General features: G+C 42.4%; 1 protein-coding gene across 1 annotated transcript in view; it reads right to left on the bottom strand.

Moving 5' to 3' along the window:
- METTL24 (methyltransferase like 24) overlaps nt 1–7,132 on the bottom strand; it is a 101,750-nt gene extending 94,618 nt beyond the window's left edge. The window contains exon 1 of the mRNA XM_060753163.2: nt 6,440–7,132. Coding sequence (XP_060609146.2) covers nt 6,440–6,919 — 480 coding nt within the window. The 5' untranslated portion in view covers nt 6,920–7,132. The remainder of the gene's footprint in view (nt 1–6,439) is intronic.
- Nucleotides 7,133–22,014: the final 14,882 nt, after the last annotated feature.

The following is a 22,014-nucleotide window of genomic DNA, read 5'->3' as shown; positions in this document are numbered from 1 at the left end:
TTTGTCTGTGCAAACTCTTTGTAGATGGAGTCACCACAGAACTCTTTCGCATGGGCCTAAAATGCATGGATTTAATTTTCAACTATTGGTTCTAGACTAGAGGCCAATTTTGTGAAATTCCCTAAAGGATTTATAACAGTAGCCCTCCAGAAATTGTTGGGCTGCAACCGTGCTTCACCACTTGCTATGCTCCTAGGACTGATTGGAGCTGCAGTCCAATGACTTCTGAAGGATTATGTGAGGTCCATTCTTAGATCTTAGACCATGCTTAGACCAGATAGACCTTTGTTTTAAGCCAAATAGTTCTTGCTGAAGAACTGATTGGAGTTACAGTTCAACAAATTCTGAAGGATTACATGAGGTCCATCCTTAGACCAGATACACCTTTGTTTTAACTCCAATCAGTCCTTCTTGCTGAAGGACTGATTGGAGTTATAGTCCAACAACTTCTGAAGGTATTGTCGAAGGCTTTAATGGTTGGAATCACTGAGTTGTAAGGTTTTTGGGCCATATGGCCATGTTCCAGAAGCATTCTCTCCTGACGTTTCCCCTGCATCTATGGCAGGCATCCTCAGAGGCTGTGAGGTCTCTGAGGATGCCTGCCATAGATGCAGGCAAAATGCCAGGAGAGAACATGGCCATACAGCCCGAAAAACTTACAATAACCCAACTTCTGAAGGATTACATGAGGTCCATCCTTAGACCAGACAGACCTTTATTTGAAGCCAAATATGTCTTGCTGTTGTCCTCCAAGCTGCTGATCTAGAGCCAATGAGGTGTAGCTGTGTAGCAAACAGATGTGTAGCTAAACAAGGGAAATAACCACACAGGTATATGAATCAGCATAACCCCTTGCTACTCTTAGGGTGTGGTATGTGAATCAAAGTACTTGCCCAGTGCAAGTCAGATGGGAATCACATTGGATCTACATTGGTCCTACATAAAAGACGCTGCATGTTCATCTCTTAATATAGTACTAGGAGATGAGAATAAAGAAAAGATTGCTGAAAGTAGTTATCAAGTCAGAATAATTGAACAGATGAATATCCTGATCCAGTAAGTAGATCTGTGTAAAGAAGCCCTCATGCAACCTGCTGGGTTGGAGTGTATAATAGCAATTGTCAAAACTGGTTGAACTGTTTACATGAAATCAAACTTATCTTGTCCCTATTTCTCATGTGTTCTTGCTAGCCCTTCTAGTTTTATGCTAACAGACTATAGCATAACCAGCTCTGTAGGTACAACCTTAAGAACACTGAGTGCCTTCAAGTCATTTCTGCATTATAGTAACCCTAAAGCAAACTTATTGTGAGTTTTGCCCAAGGTCACCCAGTGGGCTTCCATAGCCGCGGTGGCACAACAGGTTAAAACGCTGAGCTATTGAACTTGCTGACCAGAAGGTTAGCAGTTCAAATTCATGGGGCAGGGTAAGCTCCTGTTGTTAGCCCCAACTTCTGCAAATCTAGCAGTTTGAAAACATGCAAATGTGAGTAGATCAGTAGGTACCGCTTCAGCATGAAGGTAAATTGCGCTCCATGCAGTCATGCTGGCCACATGATCTAGGAGGCATCTATAGACAATGCCAGCGCCTTGGCTTAGAGATGGAGATGAGCATCACCTGCCAGAGATGAGCACCACGAGCCAGAAGGGGAAGCCTTTACTTTTATCTATGTTTTGTTGTTTCTAGGCATTGAATGTTGGCCTTTGTGTTCGTGTATGATGGAATCCACGCTGAGTCCCCTCAGGGAGATAGTATACAAGCGAAGTATTATTATTATTATTATTATTATTATTATTATTATTAATTAAACCCTGGTCGCCATAGTCACAGGCGAACAGTCAACCCACTACACTCTTACACTTAAACCCCTTAGGTTATAAACACGAAAGTATACCTTTTGCTAGATCAGGCTTATTTCAGGGTTTCTTTACTTTGATCAGTCAAACATGTGGGTATTACATGCTCATGAAAGAGAAGAAGAGCATAGTTGGCTTTTGACCAGGAGGGTCAAGGAATACATCCTCGAGTGCTTTAACTCCACATAACAGTATTTGCTTTCCTCTCTGCCTCTGCTGTGCATGTAGTAATACCTATGTATATTTCTGTTGAATTTGCTCCTCAAACAAGTAAACCTACATCAGATTGCAGCCACAATCTGGTCTTTGTTTGTGCAAGTAAGGAGATAATTAAAAATCAAAAGAGGTCAATACAGCAAAATGAAATCCAGTATAGTGAGGCTCTCACATCTGAGATTTTGTAAACACAGCGGAGTTGTTATTTTAGAGGAGGATGGAGTTCAGAATTCACTGCCATTACACAGCGCACTGAAAGCAATCCAAGCTCATGAGCAAAAGTACACACATGTGCAGCTTTTGAGTATCCCCTGCCTGAGTAAACAAAAAAAGTTGGTTCAAGATGACTACTGCAAATCAATCATTTCTGAAACGTCTGGTGCTGCTGAACATATAAATAGGCCCCCAGAATGAATGCTAATGGTTAGGATTTGTCTTTGAAGCATCCAAGTCAATTGCCAAGTCAGACAAATTTTCTTGGATTTATTTGCTCCAGCATGGCAAGTCGTAATTTATAAGATGATGCAATGCGATTGTTGCTATAGTGTTGCAATAATGTTCTTGCTGTGTGTCCTTAAAGTCTGTGGGTGTTTTGTTTTGCTTTGTTTTGTTTTTTGGAAAGGTTGTATTTCCCTTTTCTAAGTGGAATTAGCAATCTGCGCCAAAATAATCAATGATTAGGAATGCTGGATGCTCTAGTTCAACTATCTGGAGAGCTGTATGACTTCCACCCCTGTCCTATTCTGTATCTGAACTGAAGAAGTACAGAAGTTTAATCTCGTTAACCACCTTCGCTCCATCCAAAGGAATCCAGAATGTGTAGTTTGGTAAGCATTTGGACTTCTCTAAAGTATTTTCCTGGACTGCAGTTTGAGTATTCTCCGGCAGACATGACATTACAAATCCCAGGTTGTGATCAGATTCCAGTCAAGAATGATAATTGTGTGCTGGACATACACCCCCGACAGATGGCCATCCAGCCTCTGCTTAAAAGCCTCCAAAGAAGGACCCTCCACCACACTCTGGGGCAGAGAGTTCCACTGCTGAACAGCTCTCACAGTCAGGAAATTCTTCCTAATGTTCAGGTGGAACCTCTTTTCCTGTAGTTTGAAGCCATTGATCCGCATCCTAGTCTCCAGGGCAGCAGAAAACAAGCTTGCTCCCTCCTCCCTATAACTTCCCCTCACAGCGTTCTCCTCTGCGGGCTAAATATGCCCAGCTCTTTAAGTCGCTCCTTATAGGACTTGTTCTCCAGACCCTTGATCATTTTAGTCACCCTCCTCTGGACACATTTCAGCTTATCAACTTCAATTGTGGTGCCCAGAATTGGACACAGTAATTGTGATCATAAGACATTTATCCTGCCTCAATATTCAATAGCTCCATGTTATCCGCTGAGGTTTGGTTCCAGGACTCTGCATGGATAGCAAAATCCAAGTGCCATTATATACATTGCCATCCGAGTTGTTCACAGAAAATGGCGAACAACTCAAGTGCTGGAAAGACTCGGAAGATCTGTGAAATGGTTCTTTACCTTCCTGATGATGCAGTAGCTATTGATCTACTCATACTTGCATGTTTTCAAACTGCTAAGTTGGCAGGAGCTGGGACTAACAGTGGGAGCTCACCCCATCCTGTGGATTAGAACCTCCAACCTTCTGATCAGCAAGTTCAGCAGCTCAGCAGTTTAACCCACTGCGCCACCGCAACCCCTCATGTATATTACCATTCATGTACATTTTCTCCCCCAAATTGTATTGTAATAAAAGAACCTTCATTATAAAAGAAGCCATCTGCAATGAAAGGCAGCACACAGGATTGTCTCCTTTGAACCACATTTGGGGAAAACTGACACATTTTTAGAAGGTAATTTTTATCACCAATAACCATCTCTGTCATAAAGCTAAACAGAATTCAGCTCTGAAAACACTGTTTCCCTGAAGTGCTTGATTATTTGGATCTGTTTCGCTTATGAATAACTTAGCTGCCCTGTTCCTAGTTGTGTTTACTCAAAAGTAAATCGCATTGCTTTCAAGGGTATTTGCCTCTAAGTGAGTTTGCTTAGGTCTGCAATGACGTAGCCTTAAAGGTCAGCATTCTTTACTCAGATCTGAACTCTGCCCTTCCCAGTACAGTCTCACAAAACTTGTGCTGTTTCAGCTGAATTGCCATTGTCCTAAACAGGGGCGGCATTTTCCATCCCTCTCACCCCGCAGGCCAATGTGCCTCGCATGATCTCAACAGTTTCAAACTTCTCTGGAATCCTGTTTCACCATTTACATGCAGAGAAGGATCAACTCCCAAACTTCTCTCCTTTTTCTTCAGACAGCCAATAGCAACAAGAGAGAGAGAAAATGCTAAACGAATATTTGGCCTGGTAGAACCTGCATAATTTACATCCTTTCCCAATGATTTTCAGCCTGTTCCTTGCATAGCTTTTCCAAACTTAGCACTTGCTGGGTGTGATGGGCTAGAGTTCCCATCCACCCCAGAAAGCACACTCATTGCATAGCCATAGATTTAAGAATTAAAATCCTGCCACTCCTTGCTTCAAGATTAGGATTTCTTTCTCTTTCTCATTTCCAAAAGCAAGTCCATTGGGTATTCCTAGGGGTGCATCTACACTGTAGAATTAATGCAGTTTGACAAAACTTCAACTCTTATGGCTCAATGCTATGGAATCCTCAAAGTTGTAGTTTTACAAGGATTTCAGTCTTTTTCTGCTGAAGAGTGCCGGTGCCTCACCAAACTACAACTCCCAGGATTCCATAGCACTCATCCACAGCAATTAAAGTAATGTCAAAGTGCTTTAAATCTACCATGTAGATGCATCCTGAATTTAAGAATTTTTGTGTCTGAGAACGTTAGGATTCCACACTTCTCTCTGCTTGACGATTGCTCACGTTCCACCCAGAGCTGACATAAACAGCATCTTGGGCTAAATCAAAAAAACCCCAATGGCAGTATTTCTCAACCTGGGGGTCGGGACCCGTGAGGGGAGGTCGTGAGGAGGGTTTCAGAGGGGTCAGCAAAGGCCATCAGAATGGGGGTTCTGTGTTGGGAAGTTTGGCCCAATTCTATTGTTGGTAGGAGGGTTCAGAATGTTCTTTGATTGTAGATGAACTAAAAATCCCAGCAACTATAACTCCCAAATGTCAAGATATATTTTCCCCAAATTTCACCAGTGTTTACATTTGAGCATATTGAGTATTCCTGACAAGTTTAGTCCAAAATTATCATTGCTTGAGTCCACAGTGCTCTCTGGATGTAGGTGAACTACAACTCCAACCGCCTGCCAAGAAGCAGGAAAATTGCATTCAAAGCACTATCGACAGATGGCCATCCAGCCTCTGTTTAAAAGCTTTGCAAAGAAGGAGCCTCCACCACATTCCGGGGCAGAGAGTTCCACTGCTGAACAGCTCTCACAGTCTGGAAGTTCTTCCTAATATTCAGATGGAATTTCCTTTCCTGTAGCTTGAAGCCATTGTGCCATGTCCTAGTCTCCAGGGTAGCAGAAAGCAAGCTTGCTCCCTCCTCCCTATGACTTCCCTTCACGTATTTATACATGGCTATCATGTCTTCTCTCAGCCTTCTCTTCTTCAGACTAAACATGCCCAGCTCTTTAAGCTGCTCCTCATAGGGCTTGTTCTCCAGACCCTTGATCATTTTAGTCACCCTCCTCTGGACACATTCCAGCTTGTCAATATCTCTCTTGAATTGTGGTGCCCAGAATTGGACACAATATTCCAGGTGTGGTCTAACCAAGGCAGAATATAGAGGTAGCATGACTTCCTTGGATCTAGACACTAGACTCCTATTGATGCAAGCCAAAATCCCATTGGCTTTTTTTGCTGCCGCATCACTCTTTCTTTGGAGGCTTTTAAACAGAGGCTGGATGGCTATCTGTTGGGTGTTATTTGGATGCAATTCCCCTGATTCTTGGCAGGGGGTTGGACTGGATGGTCCATGAGGTCTCTTCCAACTCTATGATTCTATGGAGAGAGGGCTGAAGTTTGCCCATGCCTGCTGTAGCTGCACCCTATGCCTTTGATTTCCTCCAGAACCTGCAGCCATTCCCAAAACTCTAGTCTTCCAGGTGTTTTGTTTACTTCAGAGAGTCCTAAACGGGTGTTTTGGACTTCCAACTCCCAGATGCCTTGGTCAGTGAGAAAGGATTCTGAGAATTTAGTTTGAAGCCCCTGGAAGACCAGATCTGAGGGCAGAGATTGCCAAACTCTACTCTCCCAGGCGACCTGGACCTCAACTAACTCCCAGGAGCTTCAGATTCCGTGGCCAATGACGAAGGAAGCTGGGAGTCTGGGAACCCCCCCCCCTTCCCCTCCCTCCCTCTCTCGCTTGCTCTTACCTTCCTGGGGGGGCAGCAGGTGGGCTCCTCCGCAGGGCCTTTCCTCCTCCGCCCGCTCCTCAGGTAGGTCACCTGCCTCCTCCGGGAAAGCGCCTCCTTGGCGGCGAGGGGCGGAGGCAGTTCGGACTGCGTGCCCGGCGCGGCCTGGTGCTGGGCTTCTCCGGGGCGGCGCAGTCCCAGCTGGAGGCCCAGGAGGAGGCTCCCCGAGAGCAGGACGAGCCGGAAAGCCCGCCAGCCCCACGCCCGCATCCTGCGAAGGGAGGCAGAGGAGGGAGAGCAGGAGCACTCATGCCGGGCGAGGAAGTTTGGCCTCGGGACGCAGAGGGCGGGGGAGACGCTCCGAGCCCACGCCTCTTTTCTCGGGACCCACTGGTGGGAGAGCAACACCAGCATTGGAACCACGGCGTGCCCCACAGACCCCCTTTTCCGGAGAGGGGGGTTCCCTTGTATGGAAAAGGCCATCCCAAGGGGGTTCCCCATCCACCCGCAGGAGTGCCTTCCCTTCCAATGGCAGGAAAAAGATTCCTTGGGTTGTTATAGGTTTTTCGGGTTGTATGGCCATGTTCTAGAAGCATTCTCTCCTGACGTTTCGCCTGCATCTGTGGCAAGCATCCTCAGAGGTTGTGAGGATTCCTTTCCACCTTAACATTTGGAGACACTTCCTGAGTGTCAGAGAGCGGTAGGGCCAATGCCATGGGGAGTCTGTTGGAGCTGGTGCGTGTATTAAAATGCAAAGCACAAGCTGATTGGGACCAGGCTGTGGCGCAGCTAATTAGTAGCCAGCTGCATTCAATCACCACTGACCCAGAGGTCATTAGTTCGAAGCCAGCCCGGTCCGGAGTGAGCTCCCCACCATTAATAGTCTAGCTTGCTGTTGACCTATACATCCTTCCCTTGAGATGAAGCTGGAGACACATTGAGAATATTAATTGTTCCATAATCCTGAGAGATTGAATGCTCAGAGGCCTAGAAGTGGGGATGGAGGCTGAGGGGACAGAAGGAAAGGCAAATGAAGGAGCTGGTGTTCTGTGGCAGAACAAATATTCATACTTAATGGACAAGAGCCACAACACTGCAACTTTAGCAGAAGAGAAGGAGATGCCCTAAGCCTTGTATAAACATTGGCCAAGTGTTAAAAATAATAGCATTTGTTTACCACACATCTGCAAGACATCTTAGTGTTATTAACCTCACATGACAAAAAGTGGGATGAGTAATAAGCCACTAAATTTCTAGCAGCAGGACCATTTGAACTGGAATAGGTTTTGTTTAGGGTTTTCCTTTTGTTCATAACTTAGTGTTTCCACCGTAATTCTTCAATAGCAGTATAAAACTCCAGAAGGAAATATGATTTGAGGAAGATCTGTGCTTCCAGCAGAGCAAGACAAGCATCACTGATGCATTGCTAAACACATTTCTGGCAAGAGCCAAGCTCATTGCGGTGAAAACCCACTTTATCCTGTAATATATATATATACTGACAGGCATGTGGGAATCCAAGCTTCACAGGGGATAAACCAGATGATTGCTTGACCTTCCAATATAGTCTTTTTTTTTACCCTTAGGTAAAGGTAAAGGTTTCCCCTGGAATTAAGTCATCATGTTCGACTCTGGAGGATGGTTCTCAACTCCATTTCTAGGCTAAAGAGCCGGCATTGTCCATAGATGCCTCCTAGGTCATGTGGCTAGATGACTGCATGGAGCACCATTGCCTTCTCACAGAAGTGGTACCTATTGATCTACTCACATTTGCATGTTTTCAAACTGTAGGTTAGCAGAAGCTGGAGCTAACAGCAGGATCTCACCCCATTCTTTTACTCTTAGTTTTACTCTTAGATCTCACAAGGCATCTTAGTCCCAGCACAGATCCTAAACCATGTTACATTGCTCCATATGAGACCACATATTCTGGGATGGTGGATACCACCATAGCCCCAACCTCTAATTTCTCTCTTTTTTTCTGTAACTCTGCTGCTTTGGAAATGAAAAAAATATCATTATAGTATTGTGCTGCACTAGGGCTTATTCTTTCAGGCTGACAGCTTTAGGCAACATCCAGGCACGTAAAGGCAAAATCTATAAGTAATAATAAAACGTTTCCCTGTTTGCCTCATCACACCACCATTTTCTGTTGTTGCATTCAGCTCAGAAAACTTTTAAGTTTTATGATTCCATGGTTTGTTGCAATGAACTCAAATCCAAATCAGCAGCAATTACAATATCCCTGATAAAGGTTTATTCAGATGAGGTTTGCTATTGCCTTCTTTTTAGGCTGAGAGAGTGTGTCTTGCCCAAGATCACCCACTATGGGTGAACTGGGATTTTAATCCTGGTGTCTAAATCCTAGCTCAAGGGAATCAAATCACTACACAACATTGGCTTCCTCTCTTATTAGTTAATTTAACGGGGGTTTTTTATTGTGTCAGAAGTGGCTTGGGAATATACTGCAAATTGCTTCAGGTATAAGAGAATTGGCCATCTGCAAGGACGTTGCCCAGAGGACACATGGATGTGTTACCATCCTGTGGGAGGCTTCTCTCATGTGAAGCTGGGACTGATAGGCAGGAGCTCACCCCGCCTCACTGATTCAAACCACCAACCTTCAGGTCTTCAAGTCAGCAGTTCAGATGGTACAAGGGTATCAATAGTTAATTTAATGCTACAAGTCGCTTCTGTTTGCTCAGATATCAGCCAGCATGCCAATGCCTTAAATCAAGAAATAGTTTTCTAAGATCTACAGAGATACTCGCAGGAACACCTCAGCAAGCAAGAGTCCAAAAGTGTCAGGCTAAAACCCGGAACCCCAACCCATGGCTGATACCAAATGAGAGACTCCCTCCTGGACACACCAAAGACTGGGCGACTTGGAAGGCACTAAACAGACTGTGATCTGGCATCATGACATGCAGAGCCAACCTTAAGAAATGGGGACACAAAGTGGAGTCCACAACATCCGAGTGTGGAGAAGAGCAAACAACAGACCACTTACTACAATGCAGTCTGAGCCATGCCACATGCACAATAAATAGCAACACCAGAGGCATTCCAAGTGGCCAGCTTCTGACATTTAGCAGAATGCCAAGTTTTTAAACTTTGTGTTTTTTAAATACATTGCAACTGTACCTTTGGTTTGCTCCTGATATGATAAATAAATAGTTAATTTAATTATGTCAGTTGATTGAACACATGCAGAACTGTCATGTTCGAAATCCAAAATCTCCCTGAAATCCTGTTGCCATTCAGTAATGTACAGTTTGAATATTAGTTCCTTGAACATTTATTTGGAAAATCCAGGTATGGAAATGTGGGGGTTTCTTCTCTGTTAGTATTGGAGAAGGCTTTCTCTGGCTGGTGCCCTTCATCAAAATTAATTAAGCAATTTCACTGATGTTGCCAGGAATGCTTGGGGCCACTGTAAAGTTCTCTTATGGTTTTTGCCTTTCGTGCCTCTTCTTGGGATTACAGTTTGCTTCTTCCAAAGGAAGGAAGCTTTTAAAATACCAAACTTTGAAATATTTCTAGCAGTTGGCAGACTTAGCAAATTTTACTGACATGTGTCACTTCCAATGTCAGATTAAGTCTCTCTGCATGTAACTTAAATATACTACTTGGGGTTTTTTGCATTCATTAATGGAAACATCCTCATATGGCCACATGGATCATTACAAATTAATGATCAACATGTCAGAGATTCAAATTCAAGGAGAGTGCAGATGAGCTCCCTCTGTCAGCTCCAGCTCCCTATGCGGGAACATGAGAGAAGCCTCCCACAGGAAGGTAAAACATCCAGGCATCTGATGGGCAACGTCCTTGCAGACAACCAATTCTCTCACACAAGAAGTGACTTGCAGTTTCTCAAGTCATTCTTGGTTAGGCATATGCCATGTATGAGGTTTAAATGAAAAATAATGCCTCTACCTTCATAACTCCTCAACAGATGGCAGTACTGGTATGCAGCAGGTACTGGCTTGTTCGGTAGACTCTCCTCTACAGTCCATTTTGGCAGGAAGCCTTAGCATTGAATGGTTGTGTTGTTAAAGTGCAAAGTATGGAACCCTGTGCAGACAGTCAGTCAATGCGACTTAAGCAATGTGCAGCCATTGAATTCTTGATAGCAGAAGGTGTCACCCCAAAGGAGATTAATCAGAGAATGCAAGCTGTTTATGGTGATTGTGTTGATGTGAGTACTGTGCATCACTGGGCAAGTAAGTTTAAAGATGTTGAGGTGACACCTTCTGCTGTCAAGAATTCACTGACTGCACGTTGCTTAAGTCGCATTGACCGACTGTCTGTGCAGGATTCCATACTTCGCACTTTAACAACACAACCATTCAATGCTAAGGCTTCCTGCCAAAATGGAACTGTAGAGGAGAATCTACTGAACAAGCCAGTACCTGCCGCATACCAGTACTGCCATCTGTTGAGGAGTTATGGAGGTAGAGGCATTATTTTTCATTCAACCCTTGTATATTTTCTCCTCTGTTCCAGGAGTATATTTGGGCATAGGCAGGTTTGGGATCCACCGCTGGAACTGTACCACTTCCCGCTAGATGCTACATGCTTCTCTGGTTACCCAAGAAAAATTATAGGTTTAGTCTTGTCAGAACAAAAAATGTATCCACCAGTGGTGATCCAACGAGTGCCCTAAATCTTCCACATCAGTGTTTTACAAGAACAGCCCGCACTAGAAAGGACCTAAAAAGAGAAGGATAGAAATTGCTTAATTCTTTGTGTTCTGTAACATTCCATCTGTCTGATATTTTGTCACATAAATCATTATAATGTTCAGATCTCACATTTATAAATGAAGTGGTAGTACAAGGCCAGAGTATTGCCATATGCCTCATTAAAACCACATCAGTTCAGCTCCTACTGGGTAAGAATATAATGAGAGTCCCTTTTCATCACAGTTTCCCATTAACACATCTTGCTCTCACAGATGTCACAAAAATGTCAATCTGATGTTCAGCATTGGAAGTATTGCAGAAAGGGCAAGAATGGAACACGTTTAATGCTTGGGAAGTGTTAATCTTTTGGATAACACTTACCAGCTCATCTGATGGCCATGATAGTGGATGAGAGATTATGGGACTAGTAATCTAAAAAATAAAAAAATGTGGTTTTGTAGTGGCATTTCCTGCTGGTGCATGCTTGTGGGTAAGTCAGCCGGATGTCTTCACTTACACCTAGGTCCGGGTGGCCACCCAGCATTGCCGTCTTTCTATGTTAGATTTCTGGAAGAGTAGGAATGAACAGTCACCTTGTCTCTCTCCTGAGGAATCTGTATAACGACTAAGTAGCAAAAATAAGAACAGGCCATGGAACAACAGACTGGTTCAAGATTGGGAAAGGACTACAGCAGGGATGTATACTCTCACCCAACCTATTCAACTTGTATGCAGAACAGATCATGTGACGTGCAGGGCTTGAGGAATACAGGGCTGGAGTTAAAATTGCTGGAAGAAACATTAAGAACCTTAGATATGCAGATGATACCACTTTGATGGCTGAAAGTGAGGAGGAGCTGAGGAGCCTTCTAATCAAGGTGAAAGAAGAAAGTGCAAAAACTGGCTTGCAGTTAAACATAAAAAAACCCAAGATGATTGAAAACTGGCAAATAGAGGGAGAAAATGTGGAGGCACAAAGATTACTGCAGACACAGACTGCAGCCAGGAAATCAGAAAGCATTTACTTCTTGGGAGGAGAGCAATGACCAATCTAGATAAAATAGTGAAGAGTAGAAACATCACACTGGCAACAAAGGTCTGCATAGTTAAAGCAATGGTATTCCCGGTAGTAACCTATGGATGCAAGAGCTGAGTGAAGGAAGAGAGATGCTTTTGAACTGTTGGCAGAAGCTGGGGCTAACACCGGGAGCTCACCCCATCCCATGGATTCGAACTGCCAGCCTTTCGGTCAGTAAGTTCAGCAGCTCAGTGGTTTAACCCATTGTGCCACCATGGCCCCTTTGCATTGAAGATGTGGGGGGGGGTGGTATTCATTCTTGATAGTTGTAAGGGAATTTTGTGTGTGATATCTATGTTTGTGTGTAATATGTAGAAGAATATTTCACTGTTATATTAATTGCATATTATGTTTCTTCTATTGATGTAGATGTGATTCATGCCTCAAGAAATATATGTGTATCAGCTGTTATTGTTGTTAATAACTTCTATCCCTCTTTTCTCCCGGATCAGAACTCAAAGCAGTGAACAACATATAAAAAGCAAAGACATGACATACAATAAAATAAACAGTACCATCATAAGCATAGTTACATCTCTCCTAAAACTCATCTGTGTAAGCATTGTGATCATCTGAACACAGGCATTGATAGATGGAGAAAGGAGCAGGGATCCATTCAGTTATTTTCCTTTTGCTGGATGTACTGGCACAGGTATCAGCAGTGAGCTCAAGGGGTCCTTGAAAACTCTCTGCAGGTGATGTTCTTGGACCAAGCACATCCAGATACATAAAAATAAATGGACATTTCCAGTTCACCTGTCCACTCCCACCCACCTTCTCCAATCACATAGAAATACCCAGGTTGTGCTACCGCTTACATGGAGAGTTGTTGGGGGAGCATTTTTGTTGTTGCATGGTAGGAACAGATCATAAAAGCACTTTGTAATAGGGTAAGTCTGACTTGTGCCATCGTAATGCACTAACAGATGCCAGCCTTTTTTCTTTAGTTATATTGGTTGTGACATTCTGCATCCTTTGTTATAAGTCCCTTCAATATAAAGTTAATGAACATATGCCTCCCTAAAGACTGATGTCTTCATATCATCGACTATCACTTATTTATTTATTGTGTCAAAAGCAAGTTGAGGGTACAATTAAAATGCATTTAAAAACACAAAAATGAACTTGGCATTATGCTAAATGTCCTTTGATCAGAAGCTGAACACTTGGAGTGCCTCTGGTGTCACTGTGAGAAGGTCCTCCATTATGCATGTGGCAGGGCTCAGGCTGCATTGCAATAGGTGGTCTGTGGTTTGCTCTTCTCTACACTCGCATGTCGTGGACTCCACTTTGTACCCCTATTTCTGCATCTTGTGGTCCCTGTTCGGCACCTTCCAGGTCGTGCACTCTTCTGTGTGCCCAGGAGGGAATTTCTCATCTGGCTTCAGCCACTGATTGAGGTGATGGGTTTTAACCTGCCACTTTTGGACTCTCACTTGCTGAGGTGTTCCTTTGAGTATCTCTGTAGATCCTAGGAAGATGTTTCTTGATTTAAGATGTTGGAATGCTGGCTGATATCCGAACAGAGGATGGGCCAAAGATGTCAAGGCCTTGGTCCTTTCATTGCTGACTGCTACTTTCCGGTGGATGTCAGGTGGTGAAATACCAGCTAAACAGTGTAATTTCTCCAGCAGTGTGGGGCATAGACATCCTGTGATAATGCAGCATGTCTCATTAAGAACCATATCCACTGTTTTAATATGGCGAAATGTTTTCCACACTGGCATGCATACTCAGCAGCAGAGTAGCAAAGCGCTACTCTACTACTGAGTACTCTGCTACTGACTACCACTAATCTCCACTATTGTGTACCTTTGGGTCTTGATCACTTCAAAACTCTCATTTTCATCTTTGAAACAGAGATGGGGGGTCCATGAGATCTTTCAGAAGTTGCTAAGTGACAGCTCCCATTAACCCTAACCATCTTAGTGGTGTGGTTATTCCAGCACCACCCAGGAAATCATATTCCAGCACCACCCAGGAAATCATAGGTCCACCTATCCCTGCTTTAAATATTGAATGGAGGCTCATAGGTTATCTGGAAGAATGTCTACTTCTGCCATCTAAATATCTTTAGTGTATGTGAATCATTGTCAAATGATTCTTGTCATCAAGAACTCTCATATGAACATGCTCGTATATTAGGATTATCCATTTGTTTGATTCTTTCTGTTTATGCTTGAACTGAAAACAGTCTGTTTCAGGGTATTAATTAACTCAACAGTGCCAGGGTACAACTGCGTTATTACCAGTTCCTTCTGCTTGGACTGGTCACTTTGCAGATTTGACATTTGACACAGATATGGCATCATCAGGATATGCTTATTAGTTTATAACACGCATGGGCAAACTTGGGCCATCCAGGTGTTTTGGACTTCAACTCCCACAATTCCTAACAGCCTCGGGATTTTTTCCCCTCAGCTTAAGCGGCTGAGAGGGGAAAGGAAGGGGCCTGTGGCTGTTAGGAATGGTGGGAGTTGAAGTCCAAAACACCTGGAGGACCCGAGTTTGCCCAGGCCTGGTCTATAAGGAAGGTTTAGTAAAGTGCAGACCACAGCTTGTATGTGGGCTCTGGGGTATTTCTGTAAGCTCCAAGGGTTTAAAAAAACCCATGTTTTTCAAATAACACTTTTGTCTCAAAAGGCTCCTTGGGGTACGAAGGCCAAACTAAGACCAGGGGAGGCCTTTTTTGAAAAAGTGAAACAGAAGCGGAGCCAGTCTGACCATTTTACGGAAAATCTGGAAGCAACCACCGAGAAGGCTAGTGTTCCCACGAGATGTATCTGTGACAGAGAGAAGGGGCTACCCAAAACTCCTCAAAACACAGACAGACTTATATGGAAAACTGAGCCCTTCAGGGCCTGGACCTGAGCCATATCAAGTTTTTTTAATTGTGCCCAGAAACAGACCGACAGACAGTGGAGCTGCTGAAAAACAAGGTCTGTGGTTAATACTCTTACTTTTCATCTGCTGTTGTATTAATAAAGTAAAGGTAAAGGTTTCCCTTGACATTAAGTCCAGTCGTGTCTGACTCTAGGGGCTGGTGTTCATCTCCTTTTCTAAGCCAAAGAGCCAGTGTTGTCTGTAGACACCTCCAAGGTCATGTGGCCAGCATGACTACAAGGAGTGCTGTTACCTTCCCACCGGAGTGATACCTATTAATCTACTCACATTTGCATGTTTTAAACACCATCAGCGCTGACAAAATTACCAGCTGCCAGCTGCAAAAGGCCACCTTATTGGGATCTGCACACATTATTTACCAATACATCACACAGTCCTAGACACTTGGGAAGTGTCTGACATGTGATCCAATACAACAGCCAGCAGAGTGATCTTGTTTGCTGTGGACTCATCTTGTTGTGTTTCAAATAATAATAATGTATTTACTTTTATCCTGCCTTTCTCCCATGAATAGGACTCAAAGTGCTCCCCAATAATTCCAATTTCAAATATTTTAATTCTGAACACAGAGACATGGATGAACACACTATATTTCCATGTGCAATACATTCACTGATTAAATTTTGCCTTAGCTGACTTCAGAAGCATCTGTCTCTCCCTAAGGCCAAATATCAAAGGCTATTTTAATAAGAGTTTAGCAATTAGTCCTTATAATATAAAATGAAGTATTCCTGCCAAAGGGAACACCATTTCTAATTCATTTATTATCAGTGTTTATTTTTTACCTTTACTTTACATTACTATTACTAATAACAATTTCCAATGCAGATTGCGGAAGACAGAATGCTGAGAACGTTGCCTTTCTCAACACAGCTTCCATGCTTGCAATGGTTCCACTAATGTGATCCTATGGCAGATATCATATTGACTACACACTAAAAAAAGATAATGTCACACAGTAAGCTGCTAACTTGGAATGATTGAAGTTGTAGTCTGATAAATTTGCAAAGCATCTACCTTGTAGCAAAGCCATAGTGTGATCTATATTACACAGATAGTATGTACCTGTCAACAATAATTGTGGCTGGACCAAACCCATCGATCAGATGGGTTTGGTCCTGATCAGAAGGGCTGCAGTAGAACCTGTAACTGCAGAATCAGATAAAAACATTCCCTATCATCCCCCCTCCCATCCACTCACAAAGGCCAGGACATCTGCTCTAAGAACAAGCTGAGATTGTTAATCCCTTTACTGAATCCAATTGATAGCAGGGTAATCCCCCTGACCCCAGTGTGATTTCAATGCAGCTATTGTGGAAAAAGTATTCTGAGGAGTGCAATCAAAATGCGGTATGAAAAGGGCTTAGCGTGAGTTCGAAGAGAGGAAGGAAATCCTACAAAATATGAAAAAAGCAAGTTTAATACAGCAGAATTGTGGACTCCTGCTGTGTCCTGAACCATTTTTTAATGTTATTGCTACATTCAACTCTACAGGAAGAGTAGCAAAATTATGGCGGGACCTTATAAGGATTCACTGATTTGTTGTGGCATGGTTTTTGTAGGTTAAAGCCTATTTAATCAAAAGATTGATGGTGCATAGGAAGGCTGCTTTTTGAAAACATTGACAGCCTAACAGTTAACCCCTGCAATACATCCTTTTCGTTGTTGTGGGCCTTCAAGGTATTTCTGATTTATGAGGACCCTTAGGGTTGTTGCACTGAGCGTATTTCGGTCAAGTACAATGCAGAAGACACAATAACATTGCACCCAGGCAAGAGGGGGGGAAACAGAAAAACATTACTCTTATTAGCAGAGTTAAACCATAAACTTGCAATGTTGCAAACAGTGCAACAAACTTACATAGTATTTGTAAGCAATACAGAATAAGGCTTCTTCATCTTCATCCAAGTGAGAGAGCAGTAGAAATGGTTGAGCAAAATGCCTGAGTAAAGGCTCCTCAGAACAAAAGCTGGACTGTATTCTAAAAACTATACAGTTATATCCCACCGGGTGTGGTCCAAACTAACTAGTTGACCTACATTAGCAGCTGCACATAATTAACAGCATAAGGTTTTCTTTAACACACACACACACACACACACATACTTGATCCTTGTTACGACTTACTGTAACAAAGGTTTTCTCATCTTTGCTTCCCTCTGAGCCCGAGAGAGTGTGACTTGCCTGAGGTCAGCCAGTGGTTCTTCATGATGGTGGGGATTAAAATTCAGGTATCCTCCTTTATAAAGCAAACTGGGGCTGAAAAGCACATGAGCAAGTGACCTCTGGCTCTCCATAAGTTTTGGGACTCCTTGAACAGCTAATTATAATGGATTATTTGTTTGTTTGTCTGGTAAACTTCCCTGCTATGAAAAATATAGTCAATATATTTTTGATGCGCCATAAACAGAATTTACATCCTGAATAGATTACTGCAACACACTCTACGTGAGATTGCCTTTGAAGACTGTTCGGAAACTCCAACTAATCCAATGGTCTGGTATCCACCAAAACTATGTTTTATTATTCTAGACATGCACAGGAGGACATGTGTTTTGGCCAAGATGGAAGGAAATAAAAAAATCACCTATTATCCAAGAACAACAACAAAAAAGGATGCAAAGGTGGTTGTTGCAATTATTCCCCCAATAATAATAGACAAAACCAGAAAATAAAGATCCATTGAATTTAAAGGAGACAAGAGTCATATGCACAACTGATTGACTGCCCAGAAAGATACCAGCAACTTCCATGTAGGCCAAGAGTATGGGAATCTAAAGGGCCTGTCACTTTGAAAGATAGTGGCTTCATGAGGTCCTCTTGTTTGTAAACAAATGACACTCCTACTTTCCATTCCTCCGTGCCACGCCATTTTCTTGCAATTTCTTAGAATGTACCTTTCAGCAACGCATTAAGTGATGCATTTTCTCTAGTCCTATTCCTCCTCGTATCCTTTTTTTTAACTAAGTGGAGCATAGAGGAGAAAGAGCTGCCCTCTGTACAAATTCCTGTGACTTGGATTAATTAAAGTATATTATTAACTTCAGTGTTAAGCAGAACATCTGTGGAGTTGCAACCCCATTAGAAGGAAAAACCTAATGAAATGATGATTTCATTACTTCTCATGATCTGTGCATAAATGCTATAGAGTTCCTCAGCGGAGAACTCTCAGTAACTCAACTACTTACTCTTGGATAAACAGCACATGCATTTTCCACTGAGCTTAAGTTTGACATTATACCCGTTTCTTTGATACCAGACTGTAGAAATAGGGAGCTTTCCAGAGGGAGAGGTATGAGGTCATTTCTCAGTATTGGCCAGGGAAATGTCATAATAAGGGTCAGTCATGGTTTCCTACTGTTTGTCTGCTTCTGTAGAAGTTAGAGGTTAGAGCAGGGCTCTCCTCATTTGCTCCATTTCTCATTTTCCACCTAAACGTCTATCCACAAAAGGTAGGTAGCTCGTAAAAATAATCATATCTCCTTAGCAAATAGCTTAAAAGTCTTAGTTCCTTTGCAGATTACCAAATACTAATTTCTCTGTGTAATATTATGATATTTCTCTGCCTGAAAGCATTGTTCTCTAGTAGTTAACCTCTGGGTTCTTCATGCGAGCCTATGACCCGGATAGGATCCCAGGTCTCAGAGCTTGTGCTGAATTTCAATGACTGAATCTTCCACTCCGATTCTCATAATGATTTGGAGGAATCTCAGGGAAAGGCTGAGATATATGCATTCTCTGTGCAGCTGCAGTTTATGCTTAGTCTGTTGTTGTTGCTGTTGTGTTGTCGAAAGCTTTCATGACTGGAATCACTGGGTTGTGGTAGGTTTTTCCGGCGTTATGGCCATGTTCTAGAAGCATTCTCTCCTCCCAACCTCTGAGGATGCCTGCCATAGATGTAGGTGAAATGTCAGGAGAGAATGCTTCTAGAACATGGCCATATAGCCCAAAAAACCTACAACAACCTATCATCATCATCATCATCATCATTTTAGTTCTTACCTTGTGGCTCAAGGAGGGTTACAACATAAATAAAAACATACAATAATTATATAAATTCCTATATTACATTACTATATATATAAGGATAAGTTTAAGTTGAATCGATCCTGCTAAATTGCTGTTTCCATGTTATTTCCTATGCTATTATACGTTGCTATCCACCTTATTGAACCACCTTATTCTTCAACCAGCTCAAATAGTGGTCCTCTTCCCCACCCCCTCCAAAATTAGTCTGCTGTTGCTTTTGATGCTTGTTATTATTGTTATGCTGTTTTATTTATTTATTTATTTATTTATTTATTTATTTACAGTATTTACAGTATTTATATACCGCTTTTCTCACCCCTAGGGGGACTCAAAGCGGTTTACACATAGATAATGGCAAAAATTCAATGCCTTACAACTACAATAGTAAAACCACACTTTAAACATAAATCATATTAAAAACAGTAGATCACCAAATATCAAAACAGTTATTAAAACCATAAAACAATCTAATCAGTCGAGTCATTTTATGCTGTTTTAATCTGTTATTGCTTACTTTTAATTGTATTTTGCTTTGGGCTTGGCCCCATGTAAGCCGCCCCGAGTCCCTTTGGGGAGATGGAGGCAGGGTAGAAAAAAATGTGTACTTTCTTCTAAAGTACACATATTTAAACATATTTCTACTATATATATATATATATATATATATATATATATATATATATTACACACACATACATACATACATACATACATACATACATACATACACACACACAGTGCAAAAACGTGAGTTAAAAAGAGTTAGGTCTTCAGATGTGTTTTAAATTCCAACACCTCATTTAGTTGTCGGAACTCTTCCGGCAGGTCGTTCCACAGTTGTGGGGTGGCCGATGAAAAGGTCCTCTGGGTGACGGTCGCCAGTCAGGTTCTGGCTGGTTGGAGTAGCTGCCCCCTGGAGGACCTAACTGTTTGGGGGCAGATTGTAGGGGAGAAGGCAATCCTGTAGGTAACCTGGACCCAAACCATGTAGGGCTTTAAAGGTCAAAACCAATACTTTGTACTTCACCCAGAAACTAATTGGCAACCAGGAATACCTTTAATATGGATGAAATACACCTGGAGGGCTGCAGGTTATGCAGACCTGCTATAGAGCAGTGGTGCCCAACCTGTGGTCCATGGACCACCAGTGGTCTGCAAGAACTAAAATATGGTCCGCAGCCTCACTGTTACTACACTGTTGCAACGAGAGTGACTGGTCTCACAAAACCCTCTTATAGTGCTGAGGCATATTAAATATGGTTTTCTGTGGGTGAGCAGATGATGACTACTGGGTGGCATATGTTTTTTATCAGAAAGTAAAGCTGATATGGTCTATCCAATGCAATTTTCAGAATCAGCACCCCCAAATAAACAAACTGAATCTAAAGTTGACCAAAAGACTTGTAATCCTTTTGGAGAGTGGTCCCTGGTCAAAAAGAGGTTGGGAACCACTGCTCTAGAGTGTCTGTGCTATTGATTTTGCACACACATGAGCATACAACCATGGTTCTCACTCTGTGAAACAGTTTAGTACATAAATATGAAAGCATAGCAAATATTGTCTTTCTTCCATTGTAAGATGCCATTGATTATAAGATATCTCCTAATTCAATACCAATACCACCAACATATCTATTTTTAGAGATGTTCATGTAGGGGGAAAGTACATCTTACAATAGAAGAAATGCAATAATCTGTTTTCTTCATAATACAGAAGTATCTTCTCTCACACTTACTCTCTGAGCTGCTTTTTTGCCCAAAGAGGCTCATTAAAATGAGTTCATGCTGCTTATCCCTTGAGGTGGGCCTGGGCAGACAATTATTGCATCCCAAATCTCTTCTTGTTATCTCTCCATGATTCCTATTTGAGGCTCTCCAGACCTGTGAAGGATGCAAGATGGGCAGCGAAAGGAATCTAACCATCTATTGTTCGTATGAAATGTAAAAGCCAAAGGTTGTCCCTTCTGTTTTTTGGTGGTAATGCAAAGCTGAGGATTGAAATCCTCAATGGACAGATACTCTTTTCCTTTTTGTGGGATGCAATCAAATTGTGTCTCTCCTTTCCAGAAGGGATAATATATCTGCCTGCCTAACAAGCCCTGCCAATTGCACCCCCTTTGGAGGCTGAGCCAGAGACTAACTAATTCAAAGTCTTCTCTCTCATCACCAATAGAATGATAATGAAGTTCACTGAAATCTCTTCCTTGTCCCACAAGGAGTAGCAACCATCAACTTTCTTGATTGTGTTCCAAGAATATCAATATTCAGCACTACAAAATGGGCTTAGCAAAATAAACAGTCTGAATGGTTAAACTGCCTTTCCTAATTGGGTGTTAGTTTGTAAGTTTTGAGTCATTGACCTCTACACTTGGCCACAATTAACTTTCTCTAGAAAAGAGTTGAAATGCAACTGGCAATTGCCTGACACATCCCTCCCTATTTTTAGTATGAGGTGGATAGAAATGGGGAACAGGCCCAGAGTGAATGTCATGCTTTGGTCCATTGATGTTCCGATAAGGCTATTCCCCAACAGCAGATTTACTTATGCAAGAAATACAGACACACTAAGAAAATCCAACAAGTGCTACGTTCAGCAAAGGACAAGAGGGATCCTCTCCCCTTTGCATGAGTCTACCATATACCATGCAGCTATGGACAAGTCTACATGGGGACCACCAAGCACAGCATTGCCCAAACACGAATCAAGGAACATGGAAGGCACTGCAGACTAACTCAACCAGAGAAGTCAGCCATAACAGAGCATTTGATGAACCAACATGGACATATCATATTATTTAAGAACACAGAAATGCTGGACCACTCTACCATGTCTACACAGAGAAGCCATTGAAATCCACAAGCATGTGGACATTTCAACAAAAAGGAGGAAACCATGA

This window comes from Anolis sagrei, chromosome 1 (genome assembly GCF_037176765.1).
Source record: "Anolis sagrei isolate rAnoSag1 chromosome 1, rAnoSag1.mat, whole genome shotgun sequence".
NCBI lineage: Eukaryota > Metazoa > Chordata > Lepidosauria > Squamata > Dactyloidae > Anolis > Anolis sagrei.
The sequence above is the reverse complement of the archived record's forward strand: the minus strand, read 5'-3'. Positions and strand labels throughout refer to the sequence as shown.